The 17,332-nt window shown below is 33.3% G+C and overlaps 1 protein-coding gene across 1 annotated transcript in view; it reads left to right on the top strand.

Moving 5' to 3' along the window:
• Positions 1-12,242, top strand: part of LOC145693627 (hypoxia-inducible factor 1-alpha inhibitor-like) — a 57,847-nt gene extending 45,605 nt beyond the window's left edge. Inside the window, exon 6 of the mRNA XM_081769805.1 lies at positions 3,342-12,242. Within this exon, the coding sequence (XP_081625931.1) occupies positions 3,342-3,497 (156 nt within the window). The 3' untranslated portion in view covers positions 3,498-12,242. The remainder of the gene's footprint in view (positions 1-3,341) is intronic.
• Positions 12,243-17,332: the final 5,090 nt, after the last annotated feature.

The following is a 17,332-nucleotide window of genomic DNA, read 5'->3' as shown; positions in this document are numbered from 1 at the left end:
CCAAATTTTGTGTTACTTTTTCTAATCTGGAATCCAATTTGGAATCCATCTGTTCAAACTTTGTGTCATGGAATTTATTTGCTGTGTCATGGAATTCATCTGCTGTCATAAAAGATCCATCACATCCGTTGAAGTCTCAGTTGCTGGAATATTGACATCTTCAATTCTTGTACTGGTACTCATTTTAGTTCTTCGCTATATTTTTCTTTTATTACGTAGCATAATGTAATCCGTGATGTTGAGATAGTTTACTAAAGCTTCTGACTAATCTCAAGATCTCCACGGTTTCGGCACCATATAAATATGTAACGTTAATTCTTCCGTTACATTCCCTGGTTCCAAATATATTGAATATTTATAAAGTACACGAGATTACAATGAATCATACAACACAGTTATGCACTTTTGGATGTATATATTTTTCAACATATACCGTACTTGTCACATTAAAATAATATACATCCAATTCTAACAATATGGTTCTTCGTTCTATCTTTTTCTAGTTACCTTAACAATAAGATAAACAAGTTGTCATAGCAACGAAAACAAGAAATATATCGATATAATACAAAATATTTTAAATTATTTCTTTATATATATTTTCTTCTTCTTCTTGACCGCTTGTGCTCTTTTAAATAGCAGTTTTGCCCGTAAATAGAAACAGTACTTAGAAGTACATACAAAATATACATTATCGTTGTACTAAGAAATCCAATGTTGACTGAAAGCAGGAAATTCGTGTTATTATTTAGTTCAAAATCTTTTGTCGTTGCGAATTCTGCCGAGAAATTTGAAGCTTAAAAAATATATAACGATAATCATGCTTGTTATGCTATATGGTTGCGAAACATAGTCGTTTACCCTGAGGGAAGAACTGAGACTGAAAGTATTTGAGAATAAAACTCCGAGACACATATTCGGACCCAAGAAGAATGGAAATAAGGAATGGCGGAAACTTCATAACAAGGAACTGAAATTTATTCCGTGTACTAAACATTGTTAGGGTCACCAAGTCTAGGAAGCTCAGATGGGTAGGTCGTATAGCCAGAATGGGGGAAAGTAGGAACGTTTTCAAAGTTTTAAGTGAAAATTTAATCGGAAAACGACCATTAAGAAAACCTAGACGCAGATGGCTGGATAATATTCAGATGAATCTCGCAGAAATAGGAATGCAAATGTAGTTCGCTAAGGAGAGCTTTTGTGAAGGTGGGATTGAACCTCAGGGTTCCATAGGCCATAGAATTAGTTAGTTAAGAAATATGAACATATGTAAAAGTAACGATCTTTACTGTTGGAAGAAGAAAAAACGAGTAACTTTTGAAATAATACAGATAATGTGAGTGTGACATCGCACACTCAGGTCAGCTCACAAATAACCTACAATAAATAGTGACGATTATTTTAAATAATTGACTTTCAATCTTGTTAGTAATTATTTCCAGTTTATTTACTGCTGTGATTTTAAAGTCATTGTTCTGTTGTTGTTCAGTTCGATTTTCCAAAGCGGGCAGAAGGTGAAAGCCGTAAGCCATACTTGAAAATGAAAAGAAATGAAAGTTAAGAGATTTGCTTTTAGAATATAGAATGTGACACATCAGATTTAACAAACAAGTTGATAATTATTCGTACAAAGCCAATGTAAAATAAGTCTACATCTAACAGAAGGGTTAGAAGTGGACATTGATACTTCACAAGTTTGAAAATAGTCTGATAAGGATAATAATATTAAACTTACTTAAAAGTCACAGATGAAATTGGAGTAAGCAGAAGGTATAATCAGCTATATTTCTGTTGAGTATAAGTAATTATTCTGATTATTAAATATAAGATTTTCTGGTTTAATTTGAAGCTGACATGTACTTTATAATTATGCACTAAACTAGCTACGGGCTAAGAAGGAAGCTACCTTCGTAGGTCCTAAGTTACCATTTGCAACTCAACATAGTTAACTGCTAAGCAAATCGTAATAGACACAATCAAAATTCTACTTATCTAACTTTTTCACAAATCATAAGTACCATCTATCTAGAAATACTGGGATGTATTTTGTACTTACCTTGATAGGATTATGGTTATTGTCCATACACGTGCAATAGATACACCGAAAGTTATTTTACTCACGGATGCCTACAATGTAGAGTAAAACGACGTTAGTTATAAAGGAAAACATGTGGAAGTTACTATCGAAATTATAAAATATTAAAGTAGACCTGCATTAAGCGTACACAAAATAAACATACGTAGCTGCGATTGAGTAATATGTTAAGAAGTAGTTAATTCATGTCTTTTATGATAATAAGCGATATTGCGAAGAAGCTACACACATGCATCATATGTTACAATTAATTTATTGAATTAATACCTTCTATACTATATGTTCGTTACACTAGGTAATAGCCAAAGTGAGTATCAGGTCCTACAAAAGTACACACATTTATCTTCGCAAAGCAGCTATATTTTCAAAGCTAAATATAATCTACGTCTGCATCTATACTGCGAACAACTACGGCTACAATTAAATCCTACAATCTTCAACTACAGCTAATTCTACTACTAAATCTAAATCTACGTTAAAAGTAATAAGAGTACTCATCTGTGATGACGTCTTAATACTTCCTGGGAGAAAGTGAATCTCTCTTAAGAGCATCTGAAGCGGAAGAAGAATTGTAAAATATCAAAATTGATTGTAATAATAATAATAATAATAATAATAATAATAATAATAATAATAATAATAATAATAATTTGTTTTCTATTTTAATGATACTTACCATTGTTAATTTTGTGTATATTTTGTTGTTTATGTCAAGATATACAATGTATGTCATCTAACCATGATCTCTTTTACAGCTCGTTTCAGAAATATTACTATGATATTAAAATTGTAATTCGTTGAAATTCTTATGTTCAAAATATGTTACCGCTAATCATTGAGTCGCTTTCGGGAAATCTCTCTTTCTGTCGTCGAATCACTTTCAGCCTTCGAAATTGCTTAGACTTGAATTGCGACTCGAAGGGCTCTTGAATAACATTCAAACTGTTGCACACTGGTTGATTTATTTAACATCATATCATAACTTAGAAATATTGATTTGACCTACGGAGAGATGTTTCTTACGTTCTTTAAATATCTAATTGTCCTCTCGTTGAATTTCTTGATACCATCGATAGCTTAGTAATGAGACACCTAAAATCAAGAATTCGATTTTCTGGTGACATAACAATGTTGTTTCCTGGTAATTTACTTAAAAAAGTATTTACCGAGTATTGATACTATCTACAGTCTTAAAGGATGAGTTTTGTTCTATGTAATTTAGTGTGTATTTGTATTTCATTTGCAGGCTGGTCCCACAGGTCAGATTATATATCCCCTCAAAGGACATCAGAAAATAGCCATAATGCGAAATGTAGAAAAAATGCTTGTGGAAGCTTTGCAAGACCCTAAGGAAGTAGGACCGTTGTTGAGAGCTTTAGTACTTGGAAGATATACTGAGTGAATATGATCAGTGATAACTGTTACCTGGTAGACAACAGGCTGCAGCTATTCCTGCATGGAAAGTAACTATTGTATATTTTCTTTTTTTGTGTAGTTCGGCAGAGGAGGAGTAGCACAAGATATATATATATCTTTAAGTTTCCTCGCAAAAGCTAATGGTGATCCAGTTCTTTATGTGATAGCGTAATGAAATGTCCAGGAATGATAGGCAAGAATGAGTCTTCTCGATTAACTCGATGCGAAGTTTGTATGCATGTGTGTGTATGGACATGACGTGTGCATGTGCGATTAGCTGCTGGTCAAGTTGATAAATAATGACATTTAAATATCGTTGATAAGTAAATAGTGTTTGTGTATATGTGTGTGTGTGTGTTTAATATAAGCTGTTCACATGTTCAATTGACGATGTAAATTCTAGAAGACAAACTTTGTAAATTTAGTGATTTCATTATATTTATGACATGTACAGAAGAACTTTGATTCTCTTTCATGATGATAAAAAATGTATTTCTGAAGTCTGTGTTCTTTTGTCAAATTATAAATATCATTGCTTCTTTACTAGGATATTGTTAACGGTGCTAAATGTTACCTGTGACATGAAGTGCAATTGTGTATGAGCATTAAATAATTATATGATGATTGTACTTCTCAGTGTGAATTTCCGCCAAAGTTATGTGTAAACAATGTTTTTAACGTATAATTTAAAGATGAAACAAGCGTTTTACATCAAATTTATATCAATGTTTTGCTGATTGGTGGCGTGGAGTAAAAGAAAGTTATTGTAAAATGGGTGTGGGAAGTAGAATAATGCATAATATTTGCCCCCAGTTTTTTGATTCATGTATCTATTTAACTGTATTCTGTCTTTCCTTATACGTAATTCGCTATTAGGCTAATGCAATGATGCTGATGCTGAAGGAAGAAAATGTGTGTTTATTGTACTTAATATTCGTGGAAATGGACAGTAAACAGTCAGGTATTACTTCTGGCAGATCACATCAGCTTTTAAAGTGTTCTTGAAACAAAATTGTGTATATATGATGTACGTCATATTCAAAAGATTCAGCCAGTTCGTTGCATTTTACATGGTAACTTTTTAATACTTACGAAATGCTATAAATTAAAACATCAAGTATTTTCAAAGGATTCTCATGTTCGTACGTTGTGCAGTACGTAATCAAACTATATAATCCATATAATCGTACAATCAGTTAATTTACAAGCAGATTGTTCAACGATGGATACTACTGTGTATTTAAGTTCGCCTTACTCTGAGACATGATATAGTTTGACACACTGTTGTACCGAACAGATCAATAGTAGTGACTCTTAGATACGACGTGGTAATGACTTGAAACATAAATTTATCTTCCTTCTTTTGAAAACTGTTATTTTTAAAAGCATATATCTAGGTTACAGATTTGTATTTTAATACTTACACATATAATATTATTTTATGCAAATCTCTCTGTTGATGGGAGTACAAATAATGTATCGTAACGAATTTCTTTCAAAATATGTGTAAATACTTTGATTATTGAGTAAAGAAAACTAAAGAATATATTCTGCTGTGCGTGCTTGTGGCTGTTAAGAGATTTGCGCTAAAATTTTTCGTGTCAAAATTTAAAATTTTTGGGCACGTGTGTTTTTCTTATTAATTGGAGCATGCATGATATATCCCTTTTAGAAGCTACTGGCTGCAACCTTGTGCTTATTTTGAAGTTTCCTAGGCCGTGAACACATATATTGAGATAGCATGTTGTAAAAATAAGTAAGATTAACATTCTTTGAACTCTAAAGCAAAGATCGAGATGTTATCATCTTAAGTTACGATGTGGAACAGAAAGAGTATGTAATGGATGATTCCGTCCTGTTCTTCCTAATGAACCTTCAGCACTATTGTAGCACATTTTTGGTCTTACATTATTTGTAGACAGAAAGGAATTCCTGTTTTCTAATCTTCACAAAAATGAAAATTTAATAGTAATTATTTCGCGACAATTGTAGTTGCTTTCAAAGACACTTGATTTTCTTACATCATATCACTAACTTTAATTGCATTTTAAACTGGGAGTCGTAGAAATTTCACTTTTCCATTGGCTAGATTTTCACTTTTCGAGAAAAGTAAACAAAAGGTGGTTTTGTGATTGGCTGGGAACGTGGCCTTTTCTCCAATCAATGTATTTGATTTGAAGTACGTTAGAAGGATATACGAATATATGGATATATATCATTGAACCGTGAATTAGTGAACAAAATTTGGAACTCGAGTAGTTAATACGAAAAAAAGCTTATCGATTTGTTTGATATTATTTTAAAAGTTAGACTTACTTATTCTTGTTGAATAAACATAATGTTTATTCGAGGTAATGTCCGGAACTACTCAACCAATTTTGCGAATTCTTTTACCATTGGAGTGTGTGTTTTTCCCGATGGTAAAAGACTACACATTACAACAATTCACACAACTGAACGGAGTTTTTATATATAGCTTCTTAGTGTACTTGTGCTAATAATTGTTGTATATGCGGCGGGCAGAGATCGGTAGATTAACCATATAGTAAAAGAATACTTGTCCATGATTGATTTTGAAACGTACAGTGTAATCTATTAGGTCCTGTTATTCTAATTGATATAATTATGTTACTATTATTCTTAATATTTCAACTTAAGTACGTGGAACTGTAAACTGAATTGCCTAAAAATTACTATTAAATTTCCCTAAACCTTTTAAACAGAAATTACTGCTGTGCCAAAAAGTGCTGAAAGGTCATTAGGCAGAACAAAAAGACACTGTAATGGATTTCTAACAAATGAATCCCAAAGCAAGAAAATATATATTTTGGAGTTAAACTCTTACGAATATGCTTCGAGCCTAAGGGTGACGACGGTGATAGTGAACAAAATGGTGGAATGAAGAAAGTGGGAGGAAACGAGAAAACCCACGTACATAGTGTTTGTCCACCATAAAGTCCACTTGACACGAGCACGAACGCTTTACCACTAAGTCATCGCGGTTCCAAGAGACAAATAATTACCAGGAAGTATTTAAAGTTATAACACAAATATAAAAATAAAGTGTGTTGCAAGCGCTTTCACTATAAATTATGCCGTGGAAGTGTTTGATTGAATGGTATACAATTACCATGGATATTTTTTCAGACCAGTGAATTGTTAGGAATTGTGAATTGTTACGCTTAATTTAAAGACCCAGTCGAGAATGAGCTGAGTGAGGTTTTGGACTGTATTATTGAGTTATTGCTTGATAACAAAAGTATTCCTTACGTTGCGGGTATAAAATAGATAATTATGTGCACAAGATGACTTTCTGTAGTTTTGTAAACTTGATTATTGATCACTTTGGTTGTGGTCATGTAATTTAGTAGTTATTTACACAAACACTAATTGAAGTTTTGGTGTCGGTTTAATATGTCAGCGTTTATGGGATCTATTTGCTTAAGTTGAGAATATTGCTGGTTGGAATATCTGGCTGTTTATCTCCCTGATACACTCCAAATCCATACTCTTTAATATTTAGCGTAAGTTTCATATTTAAGACTTCTACAAATAAATGGAGCTCTGTGTGAAATTATTAGAGCTTATGCGTAATCGGATAAGGATTATTAACAAAGTGTATGTATGGAATATTTGTAATCATAGGATGTATAAAATTAATATACTGTATTATTATTATTATTATAATACTTATAAAATAATTTTTATAAAAATAGTGACATTAAAAAATACCATAGAAGAGATCAGTAAATTAGCAACTTAAAAACACTCAATTTCAGTAACTTCTTTTTGAAATAAATCAAAGGATTAGTGAAATTTTCAAGATGGCATTTATAGTTTATACTTTACATTCATAAATGTTTGTTTGCGCGAGAGTAAGGAATGATACCTGAGTAAAGAGTGCTAGATACAATTTTGTATTTTTATTGGCTTTTAATAGGTATAAGAGAATCGTTTAATATACCTATTAAAATGTTTCTTATATATGTTTTCGACTTTCTTTTAAATTATTATGCATTAAGAACTCAGTGTATTAATATTATACGAAACAGTAAGGTGTAAGATATACAAAATCTTATGCATGCTAAACTTTATATTAAACACTTCCAGCTTTATATTAAATCTAACCAGTGTATGCAAGAATTATAACATAAAATTGGATATATTATATAATTTAAAGTAACGTAATTGGAACACTAATAAATAGATTAACACTAAGAAAAAGAGAGAACTTTTATTATTAAATGCATTAAGAATTGTGTATTGGAAGATATTTATATGCGATATATGTATGTTAGTATGCCACTGAATGAATAGTGCACAAAAGTCTGGTACACTTGCTCCCAAGTACGGTTCGCAGCGCGGTTGAAAAAGTGTTAGTGTGGGGAGGCAATTGAGAAGCTGCTTGAAGCAAGACACAGCATACACTGGTCCAAGAAACCAGACAAGAGGCTGGAAACGGACTCGTCATTATCATCCAGTAAGCCACCTTCGGCCGGAGCCAAATTTTTTGAAGGCAAGATAGTGTGATGGAGAACAGCGTATACTGTGAAGATTGATTTTGTATGATAGTTTGTGCACGCGTTACCTGCACTGAATTCAAGACCCTGTCGTGGGTAGGAGCCCACATTCATAGTAGATTCTCATAACCTCGGAGTTGCATGAGAATGCAGATTATAAAAACCCAACTCAAGCCATCTTGGAGTCGGAGACAGTTCGAACTGGCGATGTACAGCTCTGTATTACTTCATTTATGACGCTTAGCAGTTTGAGTACGTATATTATTGTAATACTTTGTCTAACATTACTTTTTATTCCTTCGTGTATATTCTCTGATTCATTCATGTCCATTTCTCAGAGTCGTTAATTTCTAATTTCATTGAACATGAATATCATGATCATGTATTTGATTTTGTTTAACGAAGTGGAGAATCCTGGTATATTATGCATTTATTAAACACATATTCATGAAAATAGTGCATCTACTTTGTGTAATTTAAAAGCGTTATACTGTATATAAATTAAAACCCAAGTTAATGTCACAAACTAGTGGAAATATCAAATTTGCACACGTTTGGTAGCGTTTGCCAAATTGAATGTATTTTATAATCTTACTTCCTGGTTTCCTGTGTCTACACTATGTAATAGGATGAAATAATTACTCCTCTGAGTAGTCACTTAAATGCTTCTACTAGGGAACTTCTATTTCTGACAAAGATATCTACTGTTTAGCTGTTGGGTCCTGGTAGAAACTATTAAGCTGTGCATTTCTGAATAAAAATATGAACACAGAGATTTTAAAATTAAATAAACATTTTAGCTTTTATGAACGTAAATAAACATTTCCTCCTCTTATTTCTTGTGTATAGGAAATTAGAACAGTATAGCTTTGCTCTTATATTGTATTCTTTCCTAACCTGTAAATTTTCTTTGCATGAAGAAAAATATTTAAACGTTTTTGAGATGCGAAAATTCACTGGAAATAGAGTTTAAATTGCACTAGCTTTTTGCCTTTTTTTTCTTAAAGCAGAGAAAATGAAAAACACTTTCTATTTTATTCCGATCCTCTTGTATTAATCGGTGGAAAATTCTCATAAAGGATTGCCTTATTTCTTGATTCATTTTACTGAAATTGTTACTGAATTTTCGAAAACTGAGAATATTTTCTTCATTGTTATCAACGAAGTGAAGAAATTTTATAATAAGACAATTAGTTAAATTAATTTGGAAAAAAGCTTGGAGCTTAATCTTCGCTCGGTGAGAGAATTACTGTAATAAATTTAAGTTTGTATTAGTACACTCAAGATATTCTCGCCTTTTAACATAAAAAAAATCATCAATGCGATAGTAAAAATCGTCCGATTGTTGCGTGTCCTGAAGTTTCTGGCTCCTATCATCATATTAGTTACTTCTTTTCCGTGTTGGTGACATTTTACTGTATTTCAAAATAGAGCTGAGTCATGAGTAATAAATTGGGTTTTGCATCTCAGTCGTACAGTATGCTTTTCCAACAGAATTAACATCTATCGTGTGACCCACTGACACTGATGTAACAACGAAGTGGCGTCGTCCATCTTCTATGCTTAATGTTTATTACTTTACATATTGAGCAGCTGGCTACGTAAGTTTCAGTTTTATACGTATAATATTAAAAGAGCTTCTAACAAGTGTATATGCAATTTGTAATAATTTTATATTATGTTTCTTTCAGAATATCAGCATCAATATATTCGTAATTTTGATAATGCGTTCATTTGGCTATAATCGTCATTTTAACTTTTGAGAATCTTGTTTTAAGAACAGATTATGTTTTATTTCTGACATTAGAAGCATATCACATTAACAACTTTTATTATTATCGTTTCCCCAAGCCGCCTGCTCGTCTATTAAGAATATGAATATTTTGCCTAGATGCGTATGCAACCGTAATATTGTTTGAAGTTTTCATAACGTAAGAATTAGCGTGACGGAAATGTTTCTGCATTATATATTTGAATACCATATCTTTTGGGTAACTATATATAAGAAGAGTAACATTCAGTTCATGTTAGTAACAGAAATGCAAACACATTAAGGAAGTGTCTTTGTCGAGCTTATATATATTGTACAGGGTAGGCACAAAGTCGCTTTCCCCAAAACATTATTTCTTCACACATTTATATATGAAACTTTCAGGTTTTAAAATTGCAGCTCTAAAATAACATTACTTTTTTAACGACTTCCCTGTATATTGTCATCAACAAAAGAAAATACTACTATATATATATTTTGAAAAATAAATAAACTTCTTTTGTCGATAACTGTATAATCCCAACAGTATGATTCAGAAGTAGTGCAAAACTTTTCTGACTTTTACTGTAACCTGTTGGTAAAATAACCCAATTTACAACAATACAGTAATATTTTGGTACCATAGTATCAGGTAGGTACCAGTAGAGAACTTTAAGACGTTAGGTAGAGTTCCAATTATTCTGAATGTGACTGTACAGTGATCAGTAAAGTACTCGTAATAATTTCCTTTCAAAATTCTTAAGTTGTAGGCTCAAAGATCTCTCAAAAAATAGGAATATTTATGTTTTCGCAACTGGTTGGTTGAAATTTATTTTATTAGTAATATTTTTTTTCTTTCTAAAAGTTCTTAGATTGATTGTTTTCAGTTGTATGTCGCCAAATCTTTTGTAGATATAACCGTAGGTAAAGTCGACTTTGACAGACAATATAATTTGAGGGTGAAGCTATACTGAATGTTATGATATGTATTATGGAATAATAATTGTATATATGACTGTATCTGTTGAAGTGATGTCAAAAATTGTTCGCATTGAGTGCCCTATATAAAAATGAATGCTCATAAAACCAATGCATACTTTTTTTTAAAAAATTTTCTTTATTTTGAATCACTGTGAGGATTTTTACATAGTGAGGAAATAAGTTTATTCTTGTGCTATTTGTCAGTGGTACAACTTTTAAAATCTACCGATCTTCTACTTCAGATTAATACTGTAGTAACCTGTTTTACCTGTTCGAGTTCTGTAAATCCTAATTCGCAATCGGCGAAGAAACATATAGGGATATGTAAATTAAGTTGTTCCAGGTAATGAGTTACTTGAAAGTAAGTAGAACGTTCATGATGGAAGTATGAAAATCTGTTTACAAGGTGAACAACTGAAAAATTGAAGAAACTTTATACCACTCTTGGTTGTGTAGATCAGTGAAGTTCAAATGTTGAACGACATTCAACGTTAAGTGTCGATCAAGTGGTGGATGAATTAGGTTTACCTTGAATGGCCGGTTTTCGAAGTTTAACTATGTTGATGTTGGTTAGTCTACAGTGTTAAACCAAATGTATTGAACTTGTATTTTCAGTGGTGCAGCAAAATTTCCCAAAGTATTTTCAAGTTAGAAACTACAATTTTGAACTCGTAAATATGAAAATATGAATGCTCATTTGAACTTCGTTGGTCCACACGATCATTAGTACCATTTCTGTTACTTTTTTTTTTTTTTTTTTTTTTTAAGCATGCTTTTCTTGAGTAGAAGATTGTATTTTTTTAAACACTTACCTACATTCATTGTGGCCACAGAAGTAGGATAAGATCAAAACAGAAGATACAGGTCAGCTTATTTGCCACTCTGTTTTGATCTTAAAAAATTAAAAAAGAAATAGTAATAATTGTCCAAAGTATTTTGAACTTAAGAACTTGTTTTCAACTAACTTTCTAACTTTTAGCCAATGAATAGTAACTGGTGTGTACATATATTTCACAATTATGTGGCTGAGGATTTCTTTTTCGCTATGTATTATGCTTATTTTGTTACCAGTAAAGAAAGGAAACTTTTTCATTTCAATTAGTACATGTACGAGCATAGTCAGAAGTTTGTTTTTGTTGTATGTAGAAAAAAAAGTAATAAAAGACTGAAAGTGTGCAAGGATTATCAGTGCAACATGGAAAAAGAATAAATAGTATATATATTCTTAAAGTATTGATTTGGATAATTGTAAAATAATGTAACAACAGGGAATTGCACCTTTCTAGTCACAGATCTTAGTACTGGTTCCATCATATGGAAGCAGAGCTTCTCTTTTTAACGAATTTGCGCGCGTGCGTGTGTGTGTGTGTGTTAATAAGCAAAGGAGATAAATCATTACAGTTGTAAATGATGCATGATGTATGTTACTGGTATGTGCTACATATCAATGAATGAGAAATAAATGATGATTGTAAACGTATGTTGTTCTGTTTGTTAATTGGGAAGCGCAGAGAATCTGCAGTTGCTTGCAAATGCCAATAATAATGAGTTCCTTGAATCTCAATTGTTAACTTCCATGCATGTTTAACATATACGCTTAAGGCGGTTCTTTGCACTTACTCATAGATATACTTTCTTCCAAGATATATTTAAATTGCGGAGTATAAATATACCAGAAATCTTCTAGGTATACAGCGACTTGCAATGTAGTGAGCGTAAGCATAGGGAATGGCCTTTATAGGCGTATTTCAGGCTATCATAAACACAATTATCTTTTCTTTTCTTGTATATAGTTAGTCTAGCCATAAATACTATTACAAAAGTACCAGAGGCTGCAACACTGTTTGTTGTGAGTAGAAAGAACGAAGCTGGCGATGGAAAGTGCGATCATACATTGAGAGAGCTGCTGTAGATAGGGGCACACGTAATCCGTATAAGCAGGATGCAATGAGGTGAGTACGAAAATAGGGTAGCGATGATAGTGCTACACAAAGTTGGAAAACCAGCGAGTGAAATTTTTAATACACTAAAAAAGTTTAACATCAGACGCATGTTTGGGCACCACACCATCCAGCGGTTCCGTAATACTGGGTCTGTTCAGGATCGCCCGAGCTGGCCGACCGCGAAGTGCAAGAACTCCAGAAGCTGTGAAGCCAGTGAGAGCGCGTGTGAGGAGAAATCCTGTACGGAAGCATGAACATGTCCAAGCGAACAAGTCCAGGCTACTCAGGAACCATCGTGGTATTCGAGCCTATCGGCGGTCAACAGGACAATTTTTGACGCCGCCTCTGATGGAGCAAAGGAAGCGTAAAAATAAACGCCTGCTTTAGCGATACGCGTGAAATCGACACAGACAGATTCTGTTCACTGACGAGAAGTTGTTCACTATCGAAGTGTGTTTCAATCGCCAAAATGATGAGGTGTGTGTGTCATCAGCTCAGGAAGGCAGGGACAAAGTTTTGAAAATTCAGAGAGACTATCATCCCGCGTCCGTCATAGTGTGGTGGGGAGTGAGCTATGCTGGCACCACACGTCTTCATTTTTGTGAGAAAGGAGTGAAAACTAGTGCCCGGGTGTACCAAAATACTGCTGGAGCCTATAGTGAAGGACTTGACCACCATCCTATTCAGAACACCCACGTGGACTTTCCAGCAAGACTCGGCTCCTGCTCACAATGCAAAATCAACCCAGGAGTGGCTGGCGCATAATGTACCTGACTTCATATCCACTGAAGACTGGCCCTCTAGCAGCCCTGGCCTTAATCCCCTGGATTACAAACTGTGGACAGTGCTTGAGGATATTGCCTGCAAAAAGTCATCACACAGTTGCCAGTTTGAAGCGCTCTTTACTGACTACAGTGGCATCAATTCCCCTGGAGACAGTGCGTGCTACCATAGTCTCCGAGCCTGTGTGCGTGCTGACGGCGGACATTTTGAAATGTGATTGGAGCAAACTATTGTCAGATCATGTATGCTTCACATATATACATATTAAATTTCCCTTTCTCTTATTGCTGGTGTTGAGTGTTTTCTTTGTAACAGTATTTATGGCTCGACAAGGTATACATATATATTTTTCTAGAAATTTAAATTAAATAGAACTAGCAAAATTATTTAACAGCAGTTAGAGCAGATTTATCTCTGTAGTTTTGATGTGTTTGTACTTAATTGAATTAGATTTCTCATCTAAAGTTGTCCACTTTTCTTATACTATAGGCTGGAGGAGAAGGGGGGGGGGGATAAGCTTAGCGTTTGAAAATGTTTGACAACAAAATGATTTCAATGGAAACATAAAAATTGTCAATTTGTGGAGGACAAACACCATGTGCGTGGGTTTTCTCGGGGTTCTGCCATTTCCTACCATTTTCTTCATTCCACCATTTCATTCATTTCTCATTATCACATCCTCCTTTAGCATAGCCGGCATAACTGTGGGACATAAAATTTAAAGATTTCATTTCATTTTCATAAAAATTATTAAACGTTTCAATTACTGACACATTCATATAAGTTGCAATAAATCGGATGTTATGTGAAATAAGTGTAAAGAATACGGTCCATTAAGACTTAATTAATAAAATTCTGCAAATAAGTGCTACCTTACTCGTTTTCAGTATTTTTATTTTATTTGGCTATATATCCGTAAAAATATTACGTCTAGGTACCTAGCTTTCAAGCAAATACTCTTATCGACAACGTAAACCCTTTGTTGGTGAAGTAATTGAAGTTTATGAATGTGATTTCAGACACAATGCGTCAAGATCGAACCTGATCATCTGCTTCAGACAATTAGAAAGAAAATGGAAATTCGGGTATACAGTTCACTAACTATTCATAAACTTGAAGAAGGTATAGGGCATGAATGAAATGAAAGTTTTGAGTTTTACGTCCCACGTTTATGCCGGCTAGACTAAAGAAGACGGTGATGATGAGCAATGAGTGAAATAAAGAAAGTGGGAGGAAACGGGAGATCTCTGAGGAAACTCACGCACACGGTGTTTGTTCATCACAAAGTTCACTTGGCGGGAGCAGACATGATTAAAAGGTATTTGGAATTTCCAAGAAACGTAAAAATAGTGAAGGCCTGTTCCAGTGAAATCAGCAGTAAGGTACAAAAGGAATAAATTTGCAGACTTGCTTGACTCCCATAAGCCATAACTGTTTGAAGCAGGGTGACACAATATTCTGGCACTAAAATCTTAAAAAAATAGGGAAACAGGCATTATAATTAAAAACACCTCGAAATATTGAACTTAAGCAGTCAAATCTGAAATTAAGCCATACGTAGTGTCCAAGCTATCTAGAAACATATATGATTGTTGTTTGTAGAAAATTTCTTCTGATGAAAGAACCATGAAATTCTTTCCTCCTTGTGTATCTCATGAATAATCTGTTTACAGCATTTTATCATTTCGCAAAGCAGTCGAAAGTTTTACCGAACTTCAATTGCAACAGGCTAAAAAATAACTTTTGATTATTTTCGAGGCTGTGAAGTTGGGATTTATCGTCTCGTTCAGCATCGAGGCTGTATGAGACGTGGACCTACAACTTCACGTGGGATTCAAACTACATGAGCTTCCGTAAGAAATCGAACTCGGGTCGCCGAAGACGTGTAGACTAACCATACAGTCACGATGGAGCAAATGAATGAGTAGATAAGAGTTAAATGAATGAGTTATTAGATCACACATTTAAGCAATTCTCTCTACCAACACGGGTAACGGTGAATATTCATACTTACCGCGTGATCCTCTTTACTGTCTACGAGAGTTGATTAAATATATTGTAACTTAATACGTCACAAGTAATCATTAATTGCAGTTACACATGAGAGAGAGGATTTTCTTTTTCAAATCAATTGATGTCTAAAAAACAGAAGAAATATTTTTATTTTCACGGATGTAACTGGAGCATATTTAAGAAGCATGCAAGAACATATGGATTGGAACATTTTTTTCTGTCATCGATCATTCGTTCAATTCTCTTTATTGTCTCGAAATTCCTATTTACCGCAATAAATCGCTCACATTTCCTTGCAGCGAGGTTCCTTCCTTGTACTGAAGTTGAGTTGATTTTGAGTTTGTCCCTTTCAGCAGCAAGGCCATATCAGACGGGACCTACTGATTAATGTAAAATCCGAACCACATGAGCTCCCGCCAGGAATCGAACCCAGTGTATCACGAAAGGCGTGTACCACGGAAGAGCTCTCCTTGTATTGGAATCGAACCTTGATTTTTTTAATGTCTAGGAACTGACAGGAATCTTTATTGAAAGATAAGATTTTTGCAGTTATCCGAGTAAAGTCCTAATTTTGAAGAAAACGCAGAGTAGGCAATACTAGGTACTTGAACATTAATATTAGACAACTGAAATAGGTAAAACAAATTTTGCTGAAATTAAAATTTAATCTCCCCAAATGATCTTCAATGTTTTTATTTTTCATTTACTTCATTTATTTTTATTTTCGTGGTCTATGCAATTTGCAATCATATTTGGATCCAGCGGAGGCGCCCCTTATGCCACAGTCTAGGATCAGAACAGAAAGTGCACATTTTTTTGCTTCCTGGTGCATATTTCTTGAAGTGAAAAGCCAGTGCGAAAGCACGTACATATTCGAGTCCTAGAGAACATTTACCAAATTGTTTTTTTAACGATACCCAAATTTAAGGAGTGTTCATATGTGCACTTATGTCCAAAATTATTGTATGTCTATAAATATGTTGTAGGAATATAATTTGATAACGAATTCGACCGGTATTTCTTATAACGTTAGTATGTGTATAATCGGCAAAGACATGTATGTGGCAAATTTCATGTCAAAAGAGCAGTAAATAAGAATAATAAAACGAAAATAAAACTTTCTTGTCCATTTAGCAACATTTTGTTTTACTCATTCTAATTTTCGTATTTATAATTTTTTCTTATGAAATTTACCACAAATATACATTTCGCTATTTTACACACAGTATCAGTATTGAAAGTACCGTGCAAAATCATTATCAAATTATATTCTTACAAGAAGACAGTTATAGATTGCGACAATCATTTTGGACATGAGTGTACCTCTCCCACAATTTAAGATGAAAGCATCAACGTACCCATATTCTATGGAAAAAGAGGAACCTCTATATTGTGCCATATAACCATATAAGGCAGCGTTTCCCAACCTTTTTCAACTTGCGGCACACTATAGGTGTAACTTGATTTCTCGCGGCACACCCATATATATATATATATATATATATATATATATATATATATATATAATTTGTAAATATAAAATAACGTCGTATTTTTATGTGATTACTGATCTCCTTACAGAGAAGGCTCGATCACTGATTTTCCCCCGTGGTAAATTATTATGCTTATTTTTTATTCTAATTTTAAAATAGAAAACAACTGCAATGAAATATAGGACTCGGTTTTTTTTAAAAAAATCCACTTTCTCTTTCGAAAACTGTATCTAATCTTTAACTAAAAGGGAAGATCACTAAATAATGAATAAATAAACAAATTTCCTATACTTTAAAAACACAAATGTAGGTAATTTGTATGCATATGTGCTTTGTTG

This window comes from Thermobia domestica, chromosome 1 (assembly GCF_964235325.1).
Source record: "Thermobia domestica chromosome 1, izTheDome1.hap1.1, whole genome shotgun sequence".
Classification (NCBI taxonomy): domain Eukaryota; kingdom Metazoa; phylum Arthropoda; class Insecta; order Zygentoma; family Lepismatidae; genus Thermobia; species Thermobia domestica.
Note: the sequence above shows the minus strand (reverse complement) of the source record. Positions and strands in the feature narration are given on the sequence as shown.